The sequence below is a fragment of the Mandrillus leucophaeus genome, unplaced genomic scaffold (genome assembly GCF_000951045.1).
Source record: "Mandrillus leucophaeus isolate KB7577 unplaced genomic scaffold, Mleu.le_1.0 Scaffold844, whole genome shotgun sequence".
NCBI lineage: Eukaryota > Metazoa > Chordata > Mammalia > Primates > Cercopithecidae > Mandrillus > Mandrillus leucophaeus.
Window position 1 is genome coordinate 219,723 of NW_012109186.1, and position 21,292 is coordinate 241,014.

Sequence of the window (21,292 nt, forward strand, 5' to 3'; positions counted from 1 at the left end):
GGAAGGAAGGAAAGAAGGAAGGAAGGAAGGAAGGAAGGAAGGAAGGAAGGAAGGAAGGAAGGAAAGAAGGAAGGAAGGAAGGAAAGAGAGAGAGAGAAAGAAAGAAAGAAAGAGAAAGAGAGAAAGAAAGAGAGAAAGAAAGAAAAAGAAAGAAAGAAAGAGAGAAAGAAAGAAAGAGAGAAAGAAAGAAAAGAAAAGAAAAATAAACCAACAAAGTATGATTCTGGACAGGGGAAAAAATAGCTATCTTGGCTCACTGCAACCCCCGCCTCCCGGGTTCAAGCTATTCTCCTGCCTCAGTCTCCTGAGTAGTTGGGATTACAGGCATGCTACCTCGCCCAGCTAATTTTTGTATTTTTAGTAGAGACGGGGTTTCACCATGTTGGTCAGGCTGGTCTCAAACTCCTGACCTCGTGATCCGCCTGCCTCAGCCTCCCAAAGTGCTGGGATTACAGGTATGAGCCACTGCACCAGGCTAGTCTTGCAACTTTTAATTTTGAAATTATATCAAAATTTAAAATGTCTATAAAAATTACTAGCCTGTATTCTCTGGCTAGGTGAGTTTCCAGATTTGTTCTAAGATATGTTCTATGTTTACTACATACCTATGTATATAGCTTACATTCTCATAATAAGAACATACTGGTAGAAACATGGTTTTAGTTGAAGTCATGTAGCCTTGCGATGATTATGGAAAGCATAATATGAGATCAGAGATAGGATTATATTCCTAAAGTGATAGCTGCAAACTGTCGGCTGGTGGCAGCAAAGGCAAAGAAATGGCACTGTAATTGAAGGTCCCAGTGAAGAAAACAAGTCACACACAAATAAGAAGGCTGCTAGAGTTTGGCAAATTTTCCTGGGCAAATACCTATTCTGTCTTTCTGCCATAAAGACTAGTCTAGTCTGAGCTAGGATAGGAGTCCAGGTTTTCCATATTAGGGTCTGCTCTAATAGAATAGGCCTGGAGTAGTTTTAGGGATCTTAGGCAACTAAGGCCAATCTGGAGCAGAACCAAAATAACACCTTTCCTGCCTCAAATCTCTGGATAGTCCTAGAAGCAACTCAGCTCATGGACCACAGAGACATAATTTAGGAGTATGTGTTTCTCAACAGGGGTGATACTGATAGTTTGGTGGGACAAGTTTTAGTTCTGGGGACTGTCTTACCTTATGAGCCATCTCCAGTGGCTCTCCACCTTTTATTAGTATGCCATTTTGAGCACCTACTCCTGTACCCACCATCACAGCAGTTGGAGTGGCCAGTCCCAGTGAACAGGGACATGCAATACACAGAACTGTGATAGAGGCTTGGAAAGCAAATCGTATTATCGTTTCTGTTCGGGAGATACTTCTATTGTAGCCCTTTAGAAGAAAGGCATAAATTTTCGTTATTAATTTAGAGCTGTACAAAACAAAAGAAACAAAACTTAACACTATTTAAATAAAACCACAATTTAAAAAGTGACATATCCTACCTAGCTACCTACATATATTTTTTAGTTACAGGTAAGAAAACACTTTCTTTCTTTTATGAACATAAGAAATTAGGACATACTGAGATTCTAGAATTACAAACTATGGACTGAATATAAGGGCTCCATATTGAGAATGAATGTTTTTATTAGAGATCTTCAGAAATAGCTGCAAATGTGAAACATAACTTTCAAAAAATTTGATACTGAATAAACAGAAGTCTCAATCTCTGTATAGTAAAACCATAAATCTGCCTTTCACACTATTCTTGAAAGACAATGAAAAAAGAATCACATGGCATGCAAAGGGACCTTAGTCATATTTCAACAAAATCCTTTTGGACATAACAATGTAAACCAACTATATCTACTAATTAAACTCTTAGTGACGTTCAGTGTTCGCTCATGTGGGAACAATATAATTGGTAGCCTTAGAAGAAATCTAAGACATCCTGAACTCATGAGAAAAATTCCTGAAGGAAACACATTCCAAGCTACTTGCCGGCCTATGCACTGGCTCATATCTGTAATCCCAGTGCTTTTGGAGGCTAAGACAGGAGGATCATTTGAGGCCAGGAGTTTGAGACCACCCTGGGCAACATGGTAAGACCTCATCTCTACAAAAAAAATTTTTTTTTAGTCAGGCATGGCCGGGCACGGTGGCTCACGCCTGTAATCCCAGCACTTTGGGAGGCCAAGGCGGGTGGATCACCTGAGGTCAGGAGTTCAAGACCTGCCTGGCCAACATGGTGAAACCTCATCTCTATTAAAAATGCAAAAATTAGCTGGGCATGGTGACACATGCCTGTAATCCCAGCTACTTGGGAGGCTGAGGCACAAGAATTGCTTGAACCTGGAAGGCAGAGGTTGCAGTGAGCCGAGATCATACCACTACACTCCAGCCTGCACGACAAGAGCAAAACTCGATCTCAAAAAAAACCCAAAAAAACACAAAACATTAGCCAGGGATGGTGGTGCATGTCTGTAGTCGCAGCTACTCAGGAGGCTAAGGTAAGAGAATCGCTTAAGCTCAGAAGTTTGAGGCTGCAATGAGCCATGACTGCACCACTGCATTACTGCTGGGGCAACAGAGTGAGACTCTGTCTCGAAAAAAAAAAAAAAAAAAAAAAAAAAACCTTTTCAACAATCCTTTTGTTCAGTGTGTACTAAACAGACATGAATAATTTAAAGAAACTTTTTAATATTACAGTAATGGGCTGGACATGGTGGCTCATGTCTGTAATCCCATATAATAATACCATATATTGAATAGGGTGTCCTTTCCCCATTGTTTGTTTTTGTCAACTTTGTTGAAGATCAGTTGGTTGTAGGTGTGTGGCTTTATTTCTGGGTTCTCTATTTTGTTCAATTGATTTACATGTCTATTTTTGTATCAGAACCATGCTGTTTTGATTACTATAGCCTTTTAGTATAATTTGAAGTTGGGTAATGTGATGCCTCTAGTTTTATTCTTTTTGCTTAGGATTGCTTCGGCTATTTAGGTTCTTTTTCCATATTAATTTTAGGATTGCTTTTTTAATTCTGTGACAGAGGACATTAGTTTTATAGGAATTGTGTTGAATCTATAGATTGCTTTGCACAGTATGGTAGTTTTAATAATATTAATGCTTCCAATCCATGGGCATGGAATGTTTTTCCATTTGTTTGTACCCTCTTCAGTTTCTTTCATCAGTTTTTTATGTTTCTCTTTGTAGAGATCTTTCACCTCCTTGGTTAAATGTATTCCTAGGTATGTTTTGTGTGTGACTATTGTAAATGGGATTGAGTTCTTGATTTGGTTCTCAAGTTGGACACTGTTGGTGTATAGAAATGTTAATAATTTTTGTATGTTGATTTTATATCCTGAAACTTTACTGAAGTAGTTTATCTGGTCTGGGAGTCTTTTGGAGAAATCTTTATGGTTTTCTAGGTATAGAATCATGTCATCAGGAATAGAGATAATTTCTTTTTTTTTTTTTGCGAGACGGAGTTTTGTTCTTGTTGCCCAGGCTGCAGTGCAACAGTGCAATCCAGGCTCAGTGAAACCTCCACCTCCTGGGTTCAAGTGATTCTCCTGCCTCAGCCTCCCAAGTAGCTGGGATTACAGGCATGCGCCACCATGCCCAGCTAATTTTTGTATTTTTACTAGAGACAGGGTTTCACCATGTTGGCCAGGCTGGTCTTGAACTCCCGACCTCAGGTGATCCATCTGCCTTGGCCTCCCAAAGTGCTGGGATTACAGGCATGAGCCACCACACCCGGCAGAAATGCATTAACTTCATTGTTTACCCAAAATTTATTCAGGAGTTGGTTGTTTAGTCTCCCTGTACTTGTGCGGCTTTTAGAGTTCCTCTCGGTATTGATTTCTAATTTTATTCCACTGTAGTGTAGGAGGATGCCTGATCTGATCTAGTTGTTTTTTAATTTATTGAGACTTGCTTTATGACCAAGCCTATGGTCAATGTTAGGGAATGTTCCATGTTCATATAAGAAGAATGTATATTCTGTGATTATTGAGTGGAGTATTCTGTAGATATCTATTAGGTCCACTTGGTTGAGAATCCAATTTAAGTGCAGAATTTCTTTGCTACTTTTTGTCCTTGATGATCTCTCTAGTGCTGTCAGTGGGGTACTGAAGTCCTCCACTATTATTGTATGGCAGTCTACCTCTTTTTGTAGGTCTAGCAGTATTTGTTTTATAAATCTAGATGCTCCAATGTTGGGTGCAGATGTATTTAAGATAGTTAAATCTTCTTGTTGAATTGAGACCTTTATCATTTTGTAGTGCCCTTCTTTGCCTTTTTAAAAACTATTGTTGGTTTAAACTCTGTTTTATCTAACACAAGAATAGCAACCCCTGCTCTTTGTTTTCCATTTGCATGACAGATCTTTCTCCATCCCTTCACCTTGAGCCTATGAGTTATTACCTGTGAGATAGGTCTCTTGATGACAGCAAAAGGATGGATCTTGCTTTTTTATTCCAATTTGCCACTCTATCTATCTCTTTTAAGTGGAGTATTTAGGCCATTTACATTCAAGTTTAATATTGATATATGAGGTTTTGTTCCTCATGGTGGTGTTTGCTAGTTTCTTTGTAGTCTCAATTGTGTAATTGCTTTATAGGGTCTGTGAGCTTTGTATTTATACATGTTTTTGTGGTGGCAAGTATCATTCTTTTGTTTCCATGTTCAGAACTCCTCTGAACCTTTCTTATAGCTCTGGTCTGGTGGTGACGAATTTCCTTATGTTTGCTTGTCTGGGGGAAGACTTTGTTTCTACTGCATGTATGAAGCTTAATTTGGCAGTATATGAAATTCCTGGTTGCCAATTTTTTTTTTTCTTTAGGGAAACTAAAAATAGGCTCCCAATCACTTCCAGCTTTGTAACATTTCCACTGAGAAGTCTGTGGTTAGCCTGATGGGTTTTCTCTGTAGGTAATTTGGCCCTTTTCTGTAGCTGCCTTTAAGACTTTTTTCTTTTGCATTGACTTCGAATATTCTAATGCCTGTGTGCATTGGGGATGGTCATCTTCTATAATGTTTTGCAGGAGTTCTCTGGATTTGAAATTCCTTTAGTGAATTTTTCAGTTCCAGCAGTTCCATTTCTTTTTTTTTTTTCTTAATATGGCTACCTCATCTTGCATATCCTGAATCGTTTTTCTGGTTTCTTTATACTGGATTTCAACTTTCATTTGGATCTCATTGAGGTTTCCTTGCAATCCATATTTTAAATTACTTATCTGTCATTCCAGACATTTCAGTCTGCTTAGGAGCCATTGCTAGAGAGCTATTACAATCCTTTGGTGTTGTGAAAACACTTTTTGTACTGCTGGAGTTCTTGCACTAATTCTTTCTCATCCAAGGGAACTTTTGCTTCCTATTTTTGAATTTGCTATCATTTCCATGGGACTTTTTCTTTCCTTCTTTTCTTTCCTTTGGGTGCTTTACTGTGGTGCATGTTGTGTATGATTATTTAGCTTTGTTTTTGGTACTTTTAGGAGGCCAAGGTGCTGTACAGATTCCTTGGTTGTGGATAGCTTCTATGCTGTAGCTTTCTCAGATGCTGCTTTTTGTAGTGAAGTATTAGCCATTAGAGCTGAAAATCTCCTGTAGGGTTTAGGGTGCAGAGGTCCCTGTGGACTTATCTTAAGGGCTAGAATTAAGCCTTTCTGTTAGCAGATTTTAAATTTTATGATGCAGTTCAGGATACAGACCAGTAGATGGCACTCAAGGGTAAAAGACAGCAGGTAGGTTGGTGTCAGGTGGAAGTACCTGCCCTGATGCAGGGATGGTGGGAAGAGATTACATTAGGGTGCACTCCCATTCCTGATCCTGTGCTGGCAAGAACATGATCAGCTTCTCTTTTGTGCCCTTGTTGTAGGGCTTCTGACCTTCATTTCATAAGGACTTTGTCCTTTGGTTCCCATGAGTATGCCCCTCCGATAGCTACCACTAAAATGGGTTTGGGTTAGTCTTTCCCCCAGACCAAAACAGGCAACTCAGTGATTTGTCTGTCTCTCCTTGCTGGGACAGTGCCACTCTGTCGGGAGAAGAAGTTGAGCCTTGCCCTTGGATAAAGCCCAAGCAGCATGTGACTCACTTGTAGTAGGGCTGGAGCCACCATGTAATGCATGAAATATGCTTTGTCCAAGTGTGCGTTAGCTGGCTCCTGGTGGGAAATACCACTGCTGCATCTGTAGCACTGTAGGTGTGGGGGAAGGGTTTGGCAGGAGATGATCTTCTCTCCATGTCTAACCCTAACCCTAACTACCATCCTGTCCAAAGCAATCTATAGATTGAACACAATTCCTATAAAACTACTACTGTCTTCTGTCATAGAATTTAAAAAGCAATCCTAAATTTCATATGGAAAAAGAACCTAAATAGCCGAAGCAATCCTAAGCAAAAAGAATAAAACTAGAGGCATCACATTACCCAACTTCAAATTATACTAAAAGATTATAGTAATCAAAACAGCATGGTATTGATACAAAAATAGCCACGTAAATCAATTGAATAAAATAGAGAGCCCAGAAATAAAGCCACACACCTACAACCAACTGATCTTCAACAAAGTTGACAAAAACAAACAATGGGCAAAGGACACCCTATTCAATATATGGTGCTGGGAAAACTACCTAGCCATGTGCAGAAGAATGAAACTGTACTCATATCTCTCACCATATATAAAAATTAACTAAGGATAGATTGAAGACTTAAATGTAAAAACTCAAACTATAAAAACCCCAAGAGAACCTAGGAAAAACTCTTCTGGACATTATCCTAGGGAAAGAATTTATGACTAAGACCTGAAAAGCAATTGCAAAAAAAACAAAAATTAATAAAGGAGATTTAATTAAACTAAAGAGCTTCTACACAACAAAAGAAACAATCAACAGAATAAGCACAGAACGTACAGACGTACAGAATGGGAGAAAATATTTCCTAAGTATGCATCCAACAAAGGACTAATATCTAGGCTCTATATGAAACTTAAACAAATCAAATCAATAAGGATAAAACAACCCTATTTAAAAGCAGGCAAAGGGCATAAATAGACACTTCTCAAAAGAAGACATACAAGTTATCAAAAAACACATGAAAAACTACTCAACATCACTAATCATCAGGAAAATGCAAATTAAAACCACAATGAAACACCCCTTCACACCAGTCAGAATGGCTATAATTAAAAGGTCAAAAAATAACAAGACGTTGGCAATGATGCAGAGAAAAGGGAATACTTATATACTGTTGGTGGGAATGTAAATCAGTTCAACCTCTATGGAAAACAGTCTGGAGATTTCTCCAAGAACTTAAAATAGAACTACCATTCAACCCAGCAATCCCACTACTGGATATCTACTCAAAGGATTTTCCTTTATTTATTTTAAATTGTTTTATCAAAAAGACAACTGCACGTGTGTGTTTATCACAGCACTCTTCACAATAGCAAAGACCTGGAGTCACCCAGGTGCCCATCATTGATGGACTGGATAAAGGAAATGTGGTACATATACACTATGGAATACTATGCAGCCATAAAAAAAGAATGAAATCATGTCCTTTGCGTAGCATGGGTGAAGCTGGAGGTCATTATCCTAAGTGACTTAATGTAGGAACAGAAAATCAAATACTACATGTTCTCACTTATAAGCGGGAGCTAAACAATGGTTACACATGGACATAAAGATGGGAATCAATGAGCAGTGGGGCCTCCAAAAGGTGAGAAGAAGGGAGGGGGGCAAGGGATGAAAAACTACTTATTGAGTACTATGTTCACTATTTGGGATATGGGGTCACCATAAGCCTAAACTCCAGCATCACCCAATATACTCATGTAATAAACAATACACCCATGGGCCAGGCACGGTGGATCACGCCTGTTATCCCAGCACTCTGGGAGGCCGAGGCAAGTGGATCACCTGAGGTCAGGAATTTGAGATCACCCTGACCAACATGGCGAAACCCCATCTCTACTAAAAATACAAAAATTAGCCGGGCATGGTGGCATAAGCCTGTAATCCCAGCTACTCGGGAGGCTGAGGCATGAGAATCATTTGAACCTGGGAGGTGGAAGTTGCAGTGAGCCGAGATTGTGCCACTGCACTCCAGCCTGGGTGACAGAGCAAGACTCTGTCTCAATAAACAAACAAACAAACAAACAAACCTGCACATGTACCTCCTGAATAAAAAATAAAATAAATAAACACAACAAACTAAGGTTTTATTTACTGTGAGTAGAAGTCTCGCTCTGTTGCCCAGACTGTAGTACAGTAGTGCAATCATGGCTCACTGCAGCTCTTATCAGTAATAGTTTTACAGTGTTAGGTTCTTATTAAGTTCTCAAATACTTCAATATTTATCCAAGAGTTACAGATCGATATAGAAACACAGCTGGAAGGGGCTTTCATAGATTTCTAGGCTTATGCTTCCATAAACTTCATAGATGTACACATGTTGTTGTAGAAAAAGAACAGATGCTTGTCACAAGGCCAGGAAAGATTAGGTTTGCAGAGACTTTGAAGGGTGAGGGGGAAGGGAATTTGTTGGCCAAAACGGAAAAAGGAAAAACAACTCAGCAAAATGAGATTGAGTCCTGTTAACAGGCACTCCACCTCACCGACTGAACCCCAGGTACCACCCAGGAACAGGACAGGTCAGACTCCTCCCCTATACAAACGGGGTGAACTTCCTGGGGCCCCACCCCATCCTCCCAGTGCATAGGTGGACATTATTTAGAAAGAATCTGGGGCGTTAGCGGGTAGGGCAGGCTTCATCTGGGACCAGCAGTCTGGTGTTTCAACCTTCAGGATGTTTTAGGCTTAAAGGTTTTCAACCTTCAGGGGTTTCACTGGGGGACCCTTGGCTGTCACCTGCATCTGTCAATATGTTAGATGCTTTCACCTATACTAATTCCAATCCTGTATCTTAGGTATTATTTTCCCTATTTTACAGATAAGAGAACTGAGGATAGTAAAAGTGACATGACTTAAAGTTTATATATCTAATTTGAGGCACAGTCCAGTTCTACTACTTTACCACTTTACAACACCATAGAGAGCATCAGAGAACTAGATGAGCAGACACTAATAATATCCTATATTTGTAAAGCATTTAATAAATTACAAATTATTTCTAATATATTATCTTATTTAACCTTCACAACAATCTTAAGTTACACAAAATGGGTATTACTAAAACTTCACTTTATAGTTGAGGAAACTGAAGCTCAGAGAGCAATTAAGTAGTCTAAGATCACATTGACAGTAAATGACGGAGCTGAAATCCTGAGGTTTTCCTCAATATAACTATAGTCCTTTGTGAAAGCAAAACCATGTCAGAAATGAGACTAAGCATAACATGTAAAAGTTTGGTATTTGTTTTTGAAAAATCACAAGTCATAAAAATTTTTCTCCAAAAGGAAATTTTTTATATTTATAAAAATGCAAATATTATTCTTATCACCCTCCCACTCCAAACCTTTAAAGGTCCTGGTAATTATTAAAGTTATTTCCACTGAATTACTAATGCAAAAGACTCACAAATTGTTCTGCATATAGTAAAGAGTTATTACAAGTCACTTACAGGAAAGTAGGTTTCCACAATTTCAAAATTCAGAAATCCAATTACAATCCATACCAAGAGGGTGGCAATGGAAACAAAAACAATAAAAGGAACAAAATAGCCACTGAGTTTGTCTGCAAACTGCTGGATAGGAGCCTAGAATTACAAATAACAACAATAATAAGAAGAAGCATATCAAAGTCTTTTCTGATACTGAATGCAGAGTATATTTAGTAGTTAGCACAAATAGAAACATTTTAACAAACTTCATGTTAATGGCCAGGTGTGGTGGCTCACACCTGTAATCCCAACACTTTGAGAGACTAAGGCAGGATGATAGCTTGAGTCCAGGAGTTTGAGGCCATCCTGGGCAACTTAGGGAGACCCTGTTTGTATAAAAAAATTTTTTTTAAATTAGCTGGGTGTGCAGGCATGTGCCCACACACAGTCCCAGCTACTCAGGAGGCTGAGGCAGAAGGATTGCTTGAATTTAGGAGGTCAAGTGCAGTGAGCCATGATGGTGCCACTGCACTCCAGCCTGGGCAACAGAGTGAGACCCTTTGTCTCAAAGCAAAAACAAACAAACTCCATATTAATGCAACTAAAATTTTTATCGGAAAACGTAAAAACTAGGTGAAGATTTATACTGAGAAGGCTTTAAAGAAAATAGTTTGTTTCTCCTAGGGAGTTAAGTTACCTTTGATGTTTGTGCCTCTTCCACAAGTTTGACAATTTGAGAAAGGGTTGTGTCTGCTCCAACATGAGTTGCACGGATAAGCAGCGACCCATTCTGGTTAATGGAACCAGCAATCACTGTGCTGCCAGGTTTCTTAGCCACAGGCATTGCCTCCCCTGTATGGAGGGTAGAGATACATTTAAGGAGCATAAATGATCACTATCATGAAACATATCATTATTTGTTACTTGCCAAAAATATCTAGATATAAAATAGAATCTGAACAAATGCCTAGGTAAAAGTTGCTTTCCCCTTTCCCTTGTATCAATTTCCTAGGCCAAAGCCAGGAATATAAACCTTGAACGGAAAAAACCTGTATGGTAGCTCTTGTTGGCAGATACTTTTAGAGTTTCACCCTAGTCCTAGAACATCGGTTCTTAACCTGTTCTCAAGGAACATATAGAAATGTAGGAGGGAGTTTTTGTTTGTAATAATGACTGCACGGGATGGGGAAAGGGGTGCTACTACTTCGATTTAGTGTGCCAGTGCCAGGGTCAGGGACACTGAATTGTACTACAGTGTGTAAGAGAGTCCCCCAGAACTAAGAATTGCTCCATCCAAACTGGCAATAGCACCCCTATAGAGAAGCACACGGTCTCGCTGGGCACAGTGGCTCATGCCTGTAATCCTAGCACTTTGGGAGGCTGAGGCAGACAGATGGCTTGAGTTCAGCAGTTCAAGATCAGCCTGGGCAACATGGCAAAACCCTATCTGTACAAAAAAATTACAAAAGTTAGCCAGGCATGGTGGCATGCGCCTGTAGTCCCAGGTACACGGGAGGCTGAGGTGGGAGGATTGTTTGAGCCCAGGAGGCAGAGGATACCATGAGTCGAGATTGTGCCACTGTACTCCAGCTTGGGTGACAGGGTAAGACCCTGTCTCAAAATAAACAAAATAAAATAAAGGAAGAAACACACAGTCCCACATTACTTCCACATGGTTCATAAACTGAGCTTCTTCTAGGACTATCAGAGAGTTGAGATGGGAAAGGTATCATTTTGGTTCTGCTTCAGATTTTACCTAAGATTTCTAAAACTATGCCAGGCTTATTCCCTTAGAGTAGACCCTGATGTGGAAAACCTGGACTCATATCATAGCTCAGATTAGACCAGTCTTTACAGCAGAAAGACAGAATAGGTATTTGCCCAGGAAAATTTGCCAAAGTCCATCAGGTGTACAGGAAACTGAGACAACTTCCTTTGGTTATGCATTCTAGTAGCTAATAATCTCCAGTGATAAAAGCCTTCAATAGCTGATATGGTTTGGCTCTGTGTCCCCACCCAAGTTTCATCTCTAATTGTAATCCCCACATGTTGAGGGAGGGACCTATAATCCCCACATGTCAAGGGAGGGAGGTGATTGAGTCATGGGGTGCCATTTCCCCCATGCTATTCTTGTGATGAGTGAGTTTTCACAAGATCTGATGGTTTTGTAAGTGTCTGGCATTTCCCCTGCTGGCACTTCTCTCTGTTGCCTTATGAAGAAGGTCATTGCCCCTTTCACCTTCTGCCAAGATTTTAAGTTTCCTGAGGCCTTCCCAGTCATGCAGAACTGTGAATCAATTAAACCCCCTTCCTTCATAAATTACCCAGTGTTAGATATTTCTTTAGAGCAGTGTGAAAACCGACTAATGTAGTAAATGGAGTAAGTTGTTACCACAGGGAGTAGGGCACTGCTATAAAGATACTTGAAAATGTGGAAGCGACTTTGGAACTGGGTAATGGGCAGAGGCTGGAACAGTTTGGAGGGCTCAGAAAAAGACAGGAAAATGTGGGAAAGTTTGGAACTTCATAGAAACTTGGTGAATGGTTTTGGCTTTTGTTTTTTGTTTTTTGTTTCTGTAACAGAGTTTCGCACTTCTTGCCCAGGCTGGAGTGCAATGGCGCAATCTCGGCTCACTGCCACCCCTGCTTCTTGAGTTCAAGTGATTCTTCTGCCCCATCCTCCCAAGTAGCTGGGATTACAGGCATGCTCCACCAAACCCAGCTAATTTTATATTTTTAGTAGAGAAGGGGTTTCACCATGTTAGTCAGGCTGGTCTCAAACTCCTGACCTTAAGTGATCCACCAGCCTCGGCCTCCCAAAAGTGCTGGGATTACAGGCATGAGCCACTGCACCCAGCCAAACTTGTTGAATGGTTTTGATCAAAATGCTGATAGTCATGTGAACAATGAAGTTCAGGCTGAGGTGGTCTCAGATGGAGATGACGAACTTATTGGGAACTGGAGTAAAGGTCCCTCATGCTATGCTTTAGAAAAGAGACGGGTGGCATTTTGCCCCCACCCTAGAGATCTGTGGAATAGTGAACTTGAGAGAGATGATTTATGATACCTGGCAGAAGAAATTTTTTCAGCAGCAAAGCATTCAAGATGTGACCTGCATTATTCTGAAAGCATTCAGTTTTATGTGTTCACAAAGAGATGGTTTGAAACTGGAACTTACGTTTAAAAGGGAAGCAGAGCATAAAGGCTTCGAAAATTTGCAGCCTGACAATGCAATAGAAAAGAAAAACCCATTTTCTGGGGAGAAATTCAAGCTGGCTGCAGAAATTTGCATAAGTAATGAGGAGCCAAATGTTAATCACCAAGACAATGGGAAAAACATCTCCAGGACATGTCAGAGATCTTGGCAGTAGCCCCTCCCATCACAGGCCCTGAGGCCTAGGAGAAAAAATGATTTTGTGGGCTGGGAACCAGGGCCTCTGATGCTCTGTGCAGCCTCAGTGACATGGTATCCTGCATCCCAGCAGCTTCAGCTCCAGTCAGGGCTAAAAGGGGTCAAGGTAAAACTCAGGCCATTGCTTCAGAGGGTGCAAGCCCCAAGCCTTGGCAGCTTCCATGTGGCATTGGGCCTGCAGGTGCACAGAAGTAAAGAACTGAAGTTTGGGAATCTCTGCCTAGATTTCAGAGGATGTATGGAAATGCCTGGATGTCCAGGCAGAAGTCTGCTGCAGGGGAGGAGCCATCATGGAAAGTCTCTGCTAGGGCAGTACAGAAGGGAAATGTGAGTCTGGAGCCCCTACACAGAGTCCCCAATGGGGCACTGCCTAGTGGAGCTGTGAGAAGAGGGCCACTATCCTCCAGACCACAGAATGGTAGAGATTCACCAACAGCTTGTACTGTGCACCTGGAAAAGCCACAGACACTCAACACTAGCCTGTGAAACCAGCCATTTTGGGGGGGTTGTACCCTGCAAAGCCACAGGGGTGGATCTGACCAAGACCTTGGGAGCCTACTTCTTGCATCAGCATGACCTGGATGTGAGACATGAAGTCAAAGGACATCATTTTGGAGCTTTAAGATTTATTAAGATTTAATGACTGCCCCAATGGATTTTAGACTTGCATGGGGCCTGTAGCCCCTTTATTTTGGCCAATTTCTCCCATTTGGAATGAGAGCATTTATCCAATGCCTGTACTCACATTGTATCTTGGAAGGAAATAGTTTTTGATTTTACAGTCTCATAGGTGGAAGGGACTTGACTTGTCTCAGATGAGAGTTTAGATTGTGGACTTTTGAGTTAATGCTGAAATAAGACTTTGGGGGACTGTTGGGAAGGCATGATTGGTTTTGAAATGTGAAAAGACATGACATTTGGGAGGGGTCAAGGGTGGCATGATATGGTTTGGCTCTGTGTCCCCACCCAAATCTCATCTCAAATTGTAATCCCCACATGTCGAGGAGGGGAGGTGATTGAATCATGGGGGCAGTTTCCCCTATGTTGTTCTCATGATAGTGAGTTCTCATGAAACCTTATGGTTTTATAAGCATCTGGCATTTCCCCTGCTAGCACTTCTCTCTCCTGCTGCCTTGTGAAGAAGGTCCTTGCTTCCCCTTTTCCTCCACCATGATTACAAGTTTCCTGAGGCCTCCCCAGACATGTGGAACTGTGAGTCAATTAAACTTCTTTGTTTTATAAATTACCCAGTTTCAGGTATTTCTTCATAGCAATGTGAAAATGGACTAATAGCATAACTAAAGCCACAAAGTAAATCTGAGGAAACTGATTTAATACAGTCTTAAAAGAACTTATTTTCTTTGTTCATAATTTATGTATTCATAGCTTCGACAAAAAGTGCTTCATCTTTCATGTCTATTCTTCTTAACATTTTGGTCATGATCCTTTGAAAGAACATACCTGTGATGAGGGACTCATCTACCATAGAATGTCCTTCAATAACACGACCATCCACTGGAAATTTGCCTCCTGGAACTACTTTAATGATATCTCCACGTTGTACAAGTTCTACATCCACTTGTTCTTCACTGGATATAAGTTAACATAAAAAGCACCATTATAATATGCTTCCTACCCTGACCTCTCCATGCAAGCTCTTTAGTTCACGTCAAGCTTGTGGCTCCATAATTACTACCAATGGAAGCTAGAACCAACATTTAAGCTAGGAACTAGTATGTCAGTCTTGCTTACTGTTAATGAACAGTACAGTAGCTAGCACAAAGTAGGCACTCTAAATATTTTTTTGAACAGTCATTGTTAAAAAATGAAAGTTTTAAAAAATAATGTAATAGGTTTCATTTAACTAAAACTTTATTTATTATGTAACTTTGCCTAAACAATTTTATGAGTATAAAAATGAGAAATACAAAAGATTGAAATCTAATCAAGTCTTTAGCTTTATCTTCCAATTTACAAGTAACACAGGAGTTATAGAACAAGTTAAATGAAACCAAAAGGAAGCAAAGAGATAAATTCAGATTGTGGGATATTCTACAGAACAACTGATGGCTATTTCTTCAACAAGTCAATTGTTTTGGGGGCAGGAGGGAAGGAAGGAGAATGAAAAGAAAGAAGGGAGGTACTGTTTTAGATTAAAAGAACATAAGTCATATGATAGTCAAATGCGATGATGCATGGATCTTGTTTGAATTCTATTTCAGGCAAAGAGACTTAAAACATTTTGGAGACAACAGGAGAAACATGAATATGAATTGGGTCTTAGGTGACATTAAGGAATTAATGTTCATTTTGTTAGGTACAATATGGTAGTATAGTTATATCAGAATATATCCTTTTTAGAGATAATACAGACTATTTAGCAGTAAAACAATATGACTGACATTTGGTTTAATACTACTGCAACAAGAAAGAAAGATAAAATGGATAGATGAAGCATGGCAAAATGTGGATAATTTTTATATCTGGGAGACAGATTATGTGAATTCATGATAGTCCTTTTTCTACTTCTGTGTATATCTGAAATTTTTCTTAAGAAGTTAAAAAAAGAGAAGAGGGAAGAGGGAAGATAAATACCTGAGGAGGATATTATCAGAATCAAGAGTTACAATAGTTGCTTCTGTAGCTTGTAGTGAAATTAGCTTTGCAAGAGCCTCTGATGTTTTGCCCTATAAATTAAAACAAACACATTGAAAATGCTAAGGAAGAAAAAGTTCAAGTCTTAACTAAAATAAAAATACAATCTTTAGCATTTACCCAAAAGACAGCTTTAGGAATATTAATTTGTTCAAAAATTAATATGAAAATGTTTCACTTCAAAATGTTTGAATGTTTTACTTCAAAATGTTTCACTAGAAAATGTTTCACTTCAAAAAGATAAAGTACACAAAATATTTTATTTTTTATTTATTTATTTTTTTGAGACAGAGTCTCACTCTGTTACCCAGGATGCAGTACAGTAGCGTGATCTCGGCTCACTGCAATCTCTGCCTCCTGGGTTCAAGCAATTCTCCTGCCTCAGCCTCCCGAGTAGCTGAGATTACACGCCTGGCTAATTTTTGTATTTTTAGTAGAGATGGGGTTCACCATATTGGCCAGGCTGGTCTCAAACTCCTGACATTGTGATCTGCCCACCTCGGCTTCCCAAAGTGCTGGGATTACAGGCATGAGCCACCACGCCCAGCCTAAAAGTACACAAAATATTTTTAAAAGTATTATTAGGGATAATTTATGAAGAAATTATATAAATTAATAAGAAAAACATGAGGAACCCAATAAACACACAGGCAAAGGACATATACAGGCAAATCATTCAAAAGGAATATAAACATCCGATGATGAAAAAATATTTATCCCCACCATTAATGGAAGAAACACAAACTAAAGTAACCCTGTAATACCATTTAATGTCTATTAACTTAGCAAGAATTTGGGGGGGATGCAATGCTGGTGAAGTTGTAGTAAAAATACTTCACTGATGTACCCCTGCTGGCAAAAACTGTTACAACTTGTAGCATGAACCAGAGAAATATTTATGCCCTTTAACCCAGTAATCACATCCTCTGTAATGTCTTCCAAGATATTAGCTCAATGGAAATGACTATTAGACATGAATATGTTCAATGCAGGATTATCTAAAAATAAAAAATTAGAAACAATCTAATGGTGAAAAATACCTGAATGGTTTAGTAAATTAAAGCAAACTGACATGACAGACTTACTCAGAAATATTAGATAATTATCTAGACTGCAAAAATGGGGAAAAACTTTACAGTGTTAAGGGTACAAAGTAGCATGAATACTATATTTGCAACTCTGTTAAATAGAAAGGTATGTAGAATGGAATTAGAAAATGATTTACATTATAGCAAGGGAATATGGGTGAATTTTTTCTATCATTATTTTAAACCATGTGGTCATGTCAATTTTCAATTAATAATGTGATGTAAGTAAACAAGTGATAAGTATTTCTCATTTGTCTCTCTTAAAATAAACAGACATACTGTACAATCTACAGTATTAATTCCATATTTGGTAAATCTTCTAAATGGATATTTAACTTAAAATATTGCCAAAATGAAAATACGTCTTTCAGTAAATGGTTAACTACATAAAAACATGTATTTCCAAGGATTGGCCTAAAAAATACTATGGTCATTTATCCACCCAACATTTTAACAAATGTCACCCTTTCTTACTTTACCTTTGCTATATGTTCCAGCCATCGGCCTAGTGCAATAAACACAAACAGCATAGGGGGTGTGTCAAAGAAAGTAATAGGGTTCACTTTGGCTCTTTCATACATTGCAACTAGAAGAATAACCAAAGAGTAGGCAAATGCAATGGTGGTTGCCAGCACAATCAGTACGTCCATATTTGCTGTCTTATGCTTCAGTGCTTTATAAGCCTGAATGTAGAAGTACCAGCCTCCGAAAAACTGCAATATAGGAATGATAATCAATGAATTTTTAAAAATTCATATATATATCAACAACTTAAAGTATCAATAGTCATTTTCTTTGGCTTTTAGCTAACCCATAAACACTAAAAGGAGATTAAGCCAAAACAATCATGTTTGTATTTCAATAGATGTACATGCAGAGGGAGGTATTCAAATTGCTGCATAAGCCTGTGGGGGCTATCATCTACGATCCAATGGATATTCCATAATACAAGGAAAATCAGATGTTTCTCCCATTTTTTTTTTTTTTTTTTTTTTTTTAAGAGACGGTCTTGCTATGTTGCCCAGGCTGGTCTCAAACTCCTGGCCTCAAGCAACCCTCCTGCCTCGGCCTCCCAAGTAGCTGGGATTACAGGCATGAGCCATCACACCAAGCAGATTTTTCTTTCTGAGGCCAGCAAAAACAGGAACTAGGAAAGGAATTACTTTTTTTTGTATAAAACTCACCCATCTTTCCAAAACTCAAACTAAGTGGTGTATCACAAGCTATGAAATCTGTTGGCTGTTTTTGTTGGTAAATATAACTGGGAAGCTTATTTCATTAAAACAGAGAAACTAAGATTTTTTTAAAAATCATTATTGCCTTTTATAAGGATCAGATAAAGGAAAATATTTATTTGATAGAAGTATTCTATTCCTCAGTAAAAGTTTATCTCGAAAAAAGAGTTTAAAACATACAGAAAGTAATGAACTGAAGTGCCAGGAAGAAATAACAAAAATAAAGTCACTGAGCTGGGTGCAGTGGCTAGTGCCTGTAAGTCCCAGCTACTCAGAAGGCTGAGGCAGGACTGCTTGAGCCCAGGAGTTCAAGACTGCAGTGAGCTGTGCTTGTACCACTGTATTCCAGCCTGGGTGACAGAGCAAAACCCCATCTCTAAAAAAAAAAATAGATAAATAAAAATTTAAAAATAAAATAATGTTATATACAGTAGTAGATATAAATACCAAATCCAAAAAACTTGACCTCTTTCTTAGGGGTTAAATGGCGTCTATTATCTACTTAAATAACTACTCAGTTGAAGATTATTTTTGTAAAGCATATGGCATAAAATGATCAGACTTCTGGCTAACATCAGTTTTGTAGTTGAAAATAAAACCTTGCCTGCCAAATTTTGCTTATTTTTCATTATTAACAAATATATTTGCTAACAATTCACTTGCCTGTACAGGTACACACAATAAAAAGGACAGCAAATTCATAATGGACAATCCTGGAAGAATCTGGCGCTCCAGGAACATAGAAGAATGAAGGTTGATCATTTCTTCTTTACTCATGTTTTGACTATGGTGAAGAGTTGCAAAGTGGTGGTCCATAACCATCATATATATCATCAGTCCCATTACAGGAATACAAAAAAACAGACTCACAACAAAAGACCGCCTCCATCTTATATGGAAAAAATAAAAAAAGAAAAATAATGGTCATAAATAGCTAACAGGTAAAGATTCTATGTACTATAGAGAGATACACATTGTGACCATTTCATCCAGTAAGGATGATATTATAAAAACTGACATGCAAAAAGGATGTTAAACTTGTAATAAGGAGTCAAAATTTGTTTCTTACTGACACTCTAAAAGTACTTACTGTCTTATTTCTCGTTTATGATCTAGGTGACTTGCTGACCGATCCTTCTTGACCAAAGAAGCTTCAAAACCTAAGCTCTAAGGAAATTCATGAGAAAAAATTATTTCAGTGAACATACGTTGGGTACAGAAATTCTAAGCCATGGTATTGTCATTAAGAACAGTTCCATTACTGAGGGCAAGTCACTCTGGGGAATACAAAGATGAAGATGTGCTTCCTGTTCTTGATTGCCTTTATTTCCAAACTTTCATCAAAGAAGTGAATATTTCCTTAATTCTAGTTAATACCTATCCTATATATAACAGTTTAACTCAAGTACAACTGTCCTCAGTAGAGGTTCTCATTAATAGGCCATAAAAGCTAGCACCTGGCTGGGCACGGTGGCTCATGCCTGTAATCCCAGCACTTTGGGAGGCCGAGGCAGGCAAATCACAAGGTCAGGAGTTCGAGAGCACCGGTCTCTACTAAAAATACAAAAAATTAGCTGGGCATAGGGGCAGGCGCCTGTAATCCCAGCTACTCGGGAAGCTGAGGCAGGAGAATCACTTGAACCCAGGAGGCAGAGGTTGCAGTGAGCTGAGATCGCGCTACTGCACTCCAGCCTGGGCAACAGAGTGAGACTCTGTCTCAGGAAAAAAAAAAAAAAAAGCTAGCACCATACTAAATAGATTATTCAAGGCCTTGCATATGCAGTATTTATTCTTGTTTTATCAGAAAAAGAACATGAACAAAAATCATTTTCCCCAATAAAACAAAGTATAAAAAGGAAACTACCCCTAAGCAAGACTTATCTGACCATAGATAGTAATACACATTATGTTTCCAACTGCTAGGGGAAATGCTGCCATCTTACATTTGTTGGCAGTGCACAGTGAATAGAACAAGCATGAGCTTTGGAGTCAGAGTAATTAGGCTCAAATCCCAGTTATGACAGTTACTAGCTATGTGACTCTGGTAAGTAACTTAACTTCTCTTAATCTGGGTTTCCTCACCTCCATAATGAGTATGACCACATTGCTGTGGCAATTAAGGGTTGAAGCTTTGCAGTCTTGGTAACTGGCACATAGTAGGTACTCAGTAACACTAGTTTCACAAAACTGGTAATGGTAATGTCATCTATACTAATAGGATCTTAATTGAACCATTAAGATGCTTTAAATCACTTGAACACCAATTCTATAGCATACTGAAACTTTTAAAATACATTCACATGTATTACCACTTAAGATTTATTGAAGAACACAGGATGAATCTGTCACAAAGAAAGGGTTGTATTGTTTGTTTTAGAGACAGGGTCTCTCTCATGGTAACCTTGAACTCCTGGGCTTAAGCAATCCTCCTACCTCTGCTTCTCGTGTGACTAACACCATGGGTGCGTGGCGCCACACCTGGCTAATTATTTTCATTTTTGTTGCAGAGACAGGGTCTCACTATGTTGCCCAGGATGGTCTTGAACCCCTGGCCTCAAGTGATTCTGCCGTCTAGGCCTCCCAAAATGCTGAGATTATAGGCATGAGCCACCATGTCCAGCTGGGTTTGGTCTTTTAAATTTCTTACTTTAACTTAAAAATAGGTCTTTTGTTTTGACCTAACAAACAAAAAGCCATCAAGCAGGATTCTTCACTTTCTTAGTAACTACTATGAATCTTATTTATAACAAATTATACTTTATTTTCATTTTCTAAATATTTTGCGTGTTTTGTGGTTCTAACTTGTTTGCTCCTGATTAATAGTGTAAATGTACCTTTGCCTAACTTTTCCTGAAAAAGACCAAAAAAAAAAAAAAAGCAGACACATTTACATTAAATTTTGAGACAGATCTTGTTTGAAGTATTCAAAGGAGTTAGATTTTTTTTTCATTGCCTCTATCTGATGCAAACCAGAAATGATTCACGGGAATGCTGATTAAATAGGTAAGAACACAGAAACATAAATTCTTGGCACTTACTTCAATTGTATGGATAATATCTCTGGGACCAATAATTTCTGGGTCATATTTAATATGTGCTTTGTTGGTTGCCAAGGCCACGGAGCAGTACAGGATCCCTCTGTGATTTGTGAGACTCGACTCTATTTTATGTACGCAGGAGGCACACGTCATTCCTCTCACCTGTTAAAGACAAAGCATTTATTATTCAGGAATATACTTTTTCCACCATTAAACATGAGTTATCTTTTTTTTTTTTTTTTTTTTTCCAGACAGAGGCTCTTGCTCTGTCACCCAGGCTGGAATACAGCGGTGCAATCTCGGCTCACTGCAACCTCAGCCTCC

At 38.9% G+C, this 21,292-nt stretch overlaps 1 protein-coding gene across 3 annotated transcripts in view; it reads right to left on the minus strand.

Moving 5' to 3' along the window:
* ATP7A (ATPase, Cu++ transporting, alpha polypeptide) overlaps nt 1–21,292 on the minus strand; it is a 156,721-nt gene that overhangs the window by 19,875 nt on the left and 115,554 nt on the right. For 2 of the 3 annotated variants that reach the window (XM_011968458.1, XM_011968457.1), the window contains 9 exons: nt 20,969–21,130; nt 19,021–19,097; nt 18,594–18,819; nt 17,175–17,408; nt 15,548–15,639; nt 14,414–14,541; nt 10,238–10,392; nt 9,562–9,696; nt 1,170–1,364 (listed from right to left, as the gene is read on the minus strand). In XM_011968458.1, the coding sequence (XP_011823848.1) occupies nt 1,170–1,364; nt 9,562–9,696; nt 10,238–10,392; nt 14,414–14,541; nt 15,548–15,639; nt 17,175–17,408; nt 18,594–18,819; nt 19,021–19,097; nt 20,969–21,130 (1,404 nt within the window). The remainder of the gene's footprint in view (nt 1–1,169; nt 1,365–9,561; nt 9,697–10,237; nt 10,393–14,413; nt 14,542–15,547; nt 15,640–17,174; nt 17,409–18,593; nt 18,820–19,020; nt 19,098–20,968; nt 21,131–21,292) is intronic. The other variant, XM_011968459.1, reaches the window with a different exon arrangement.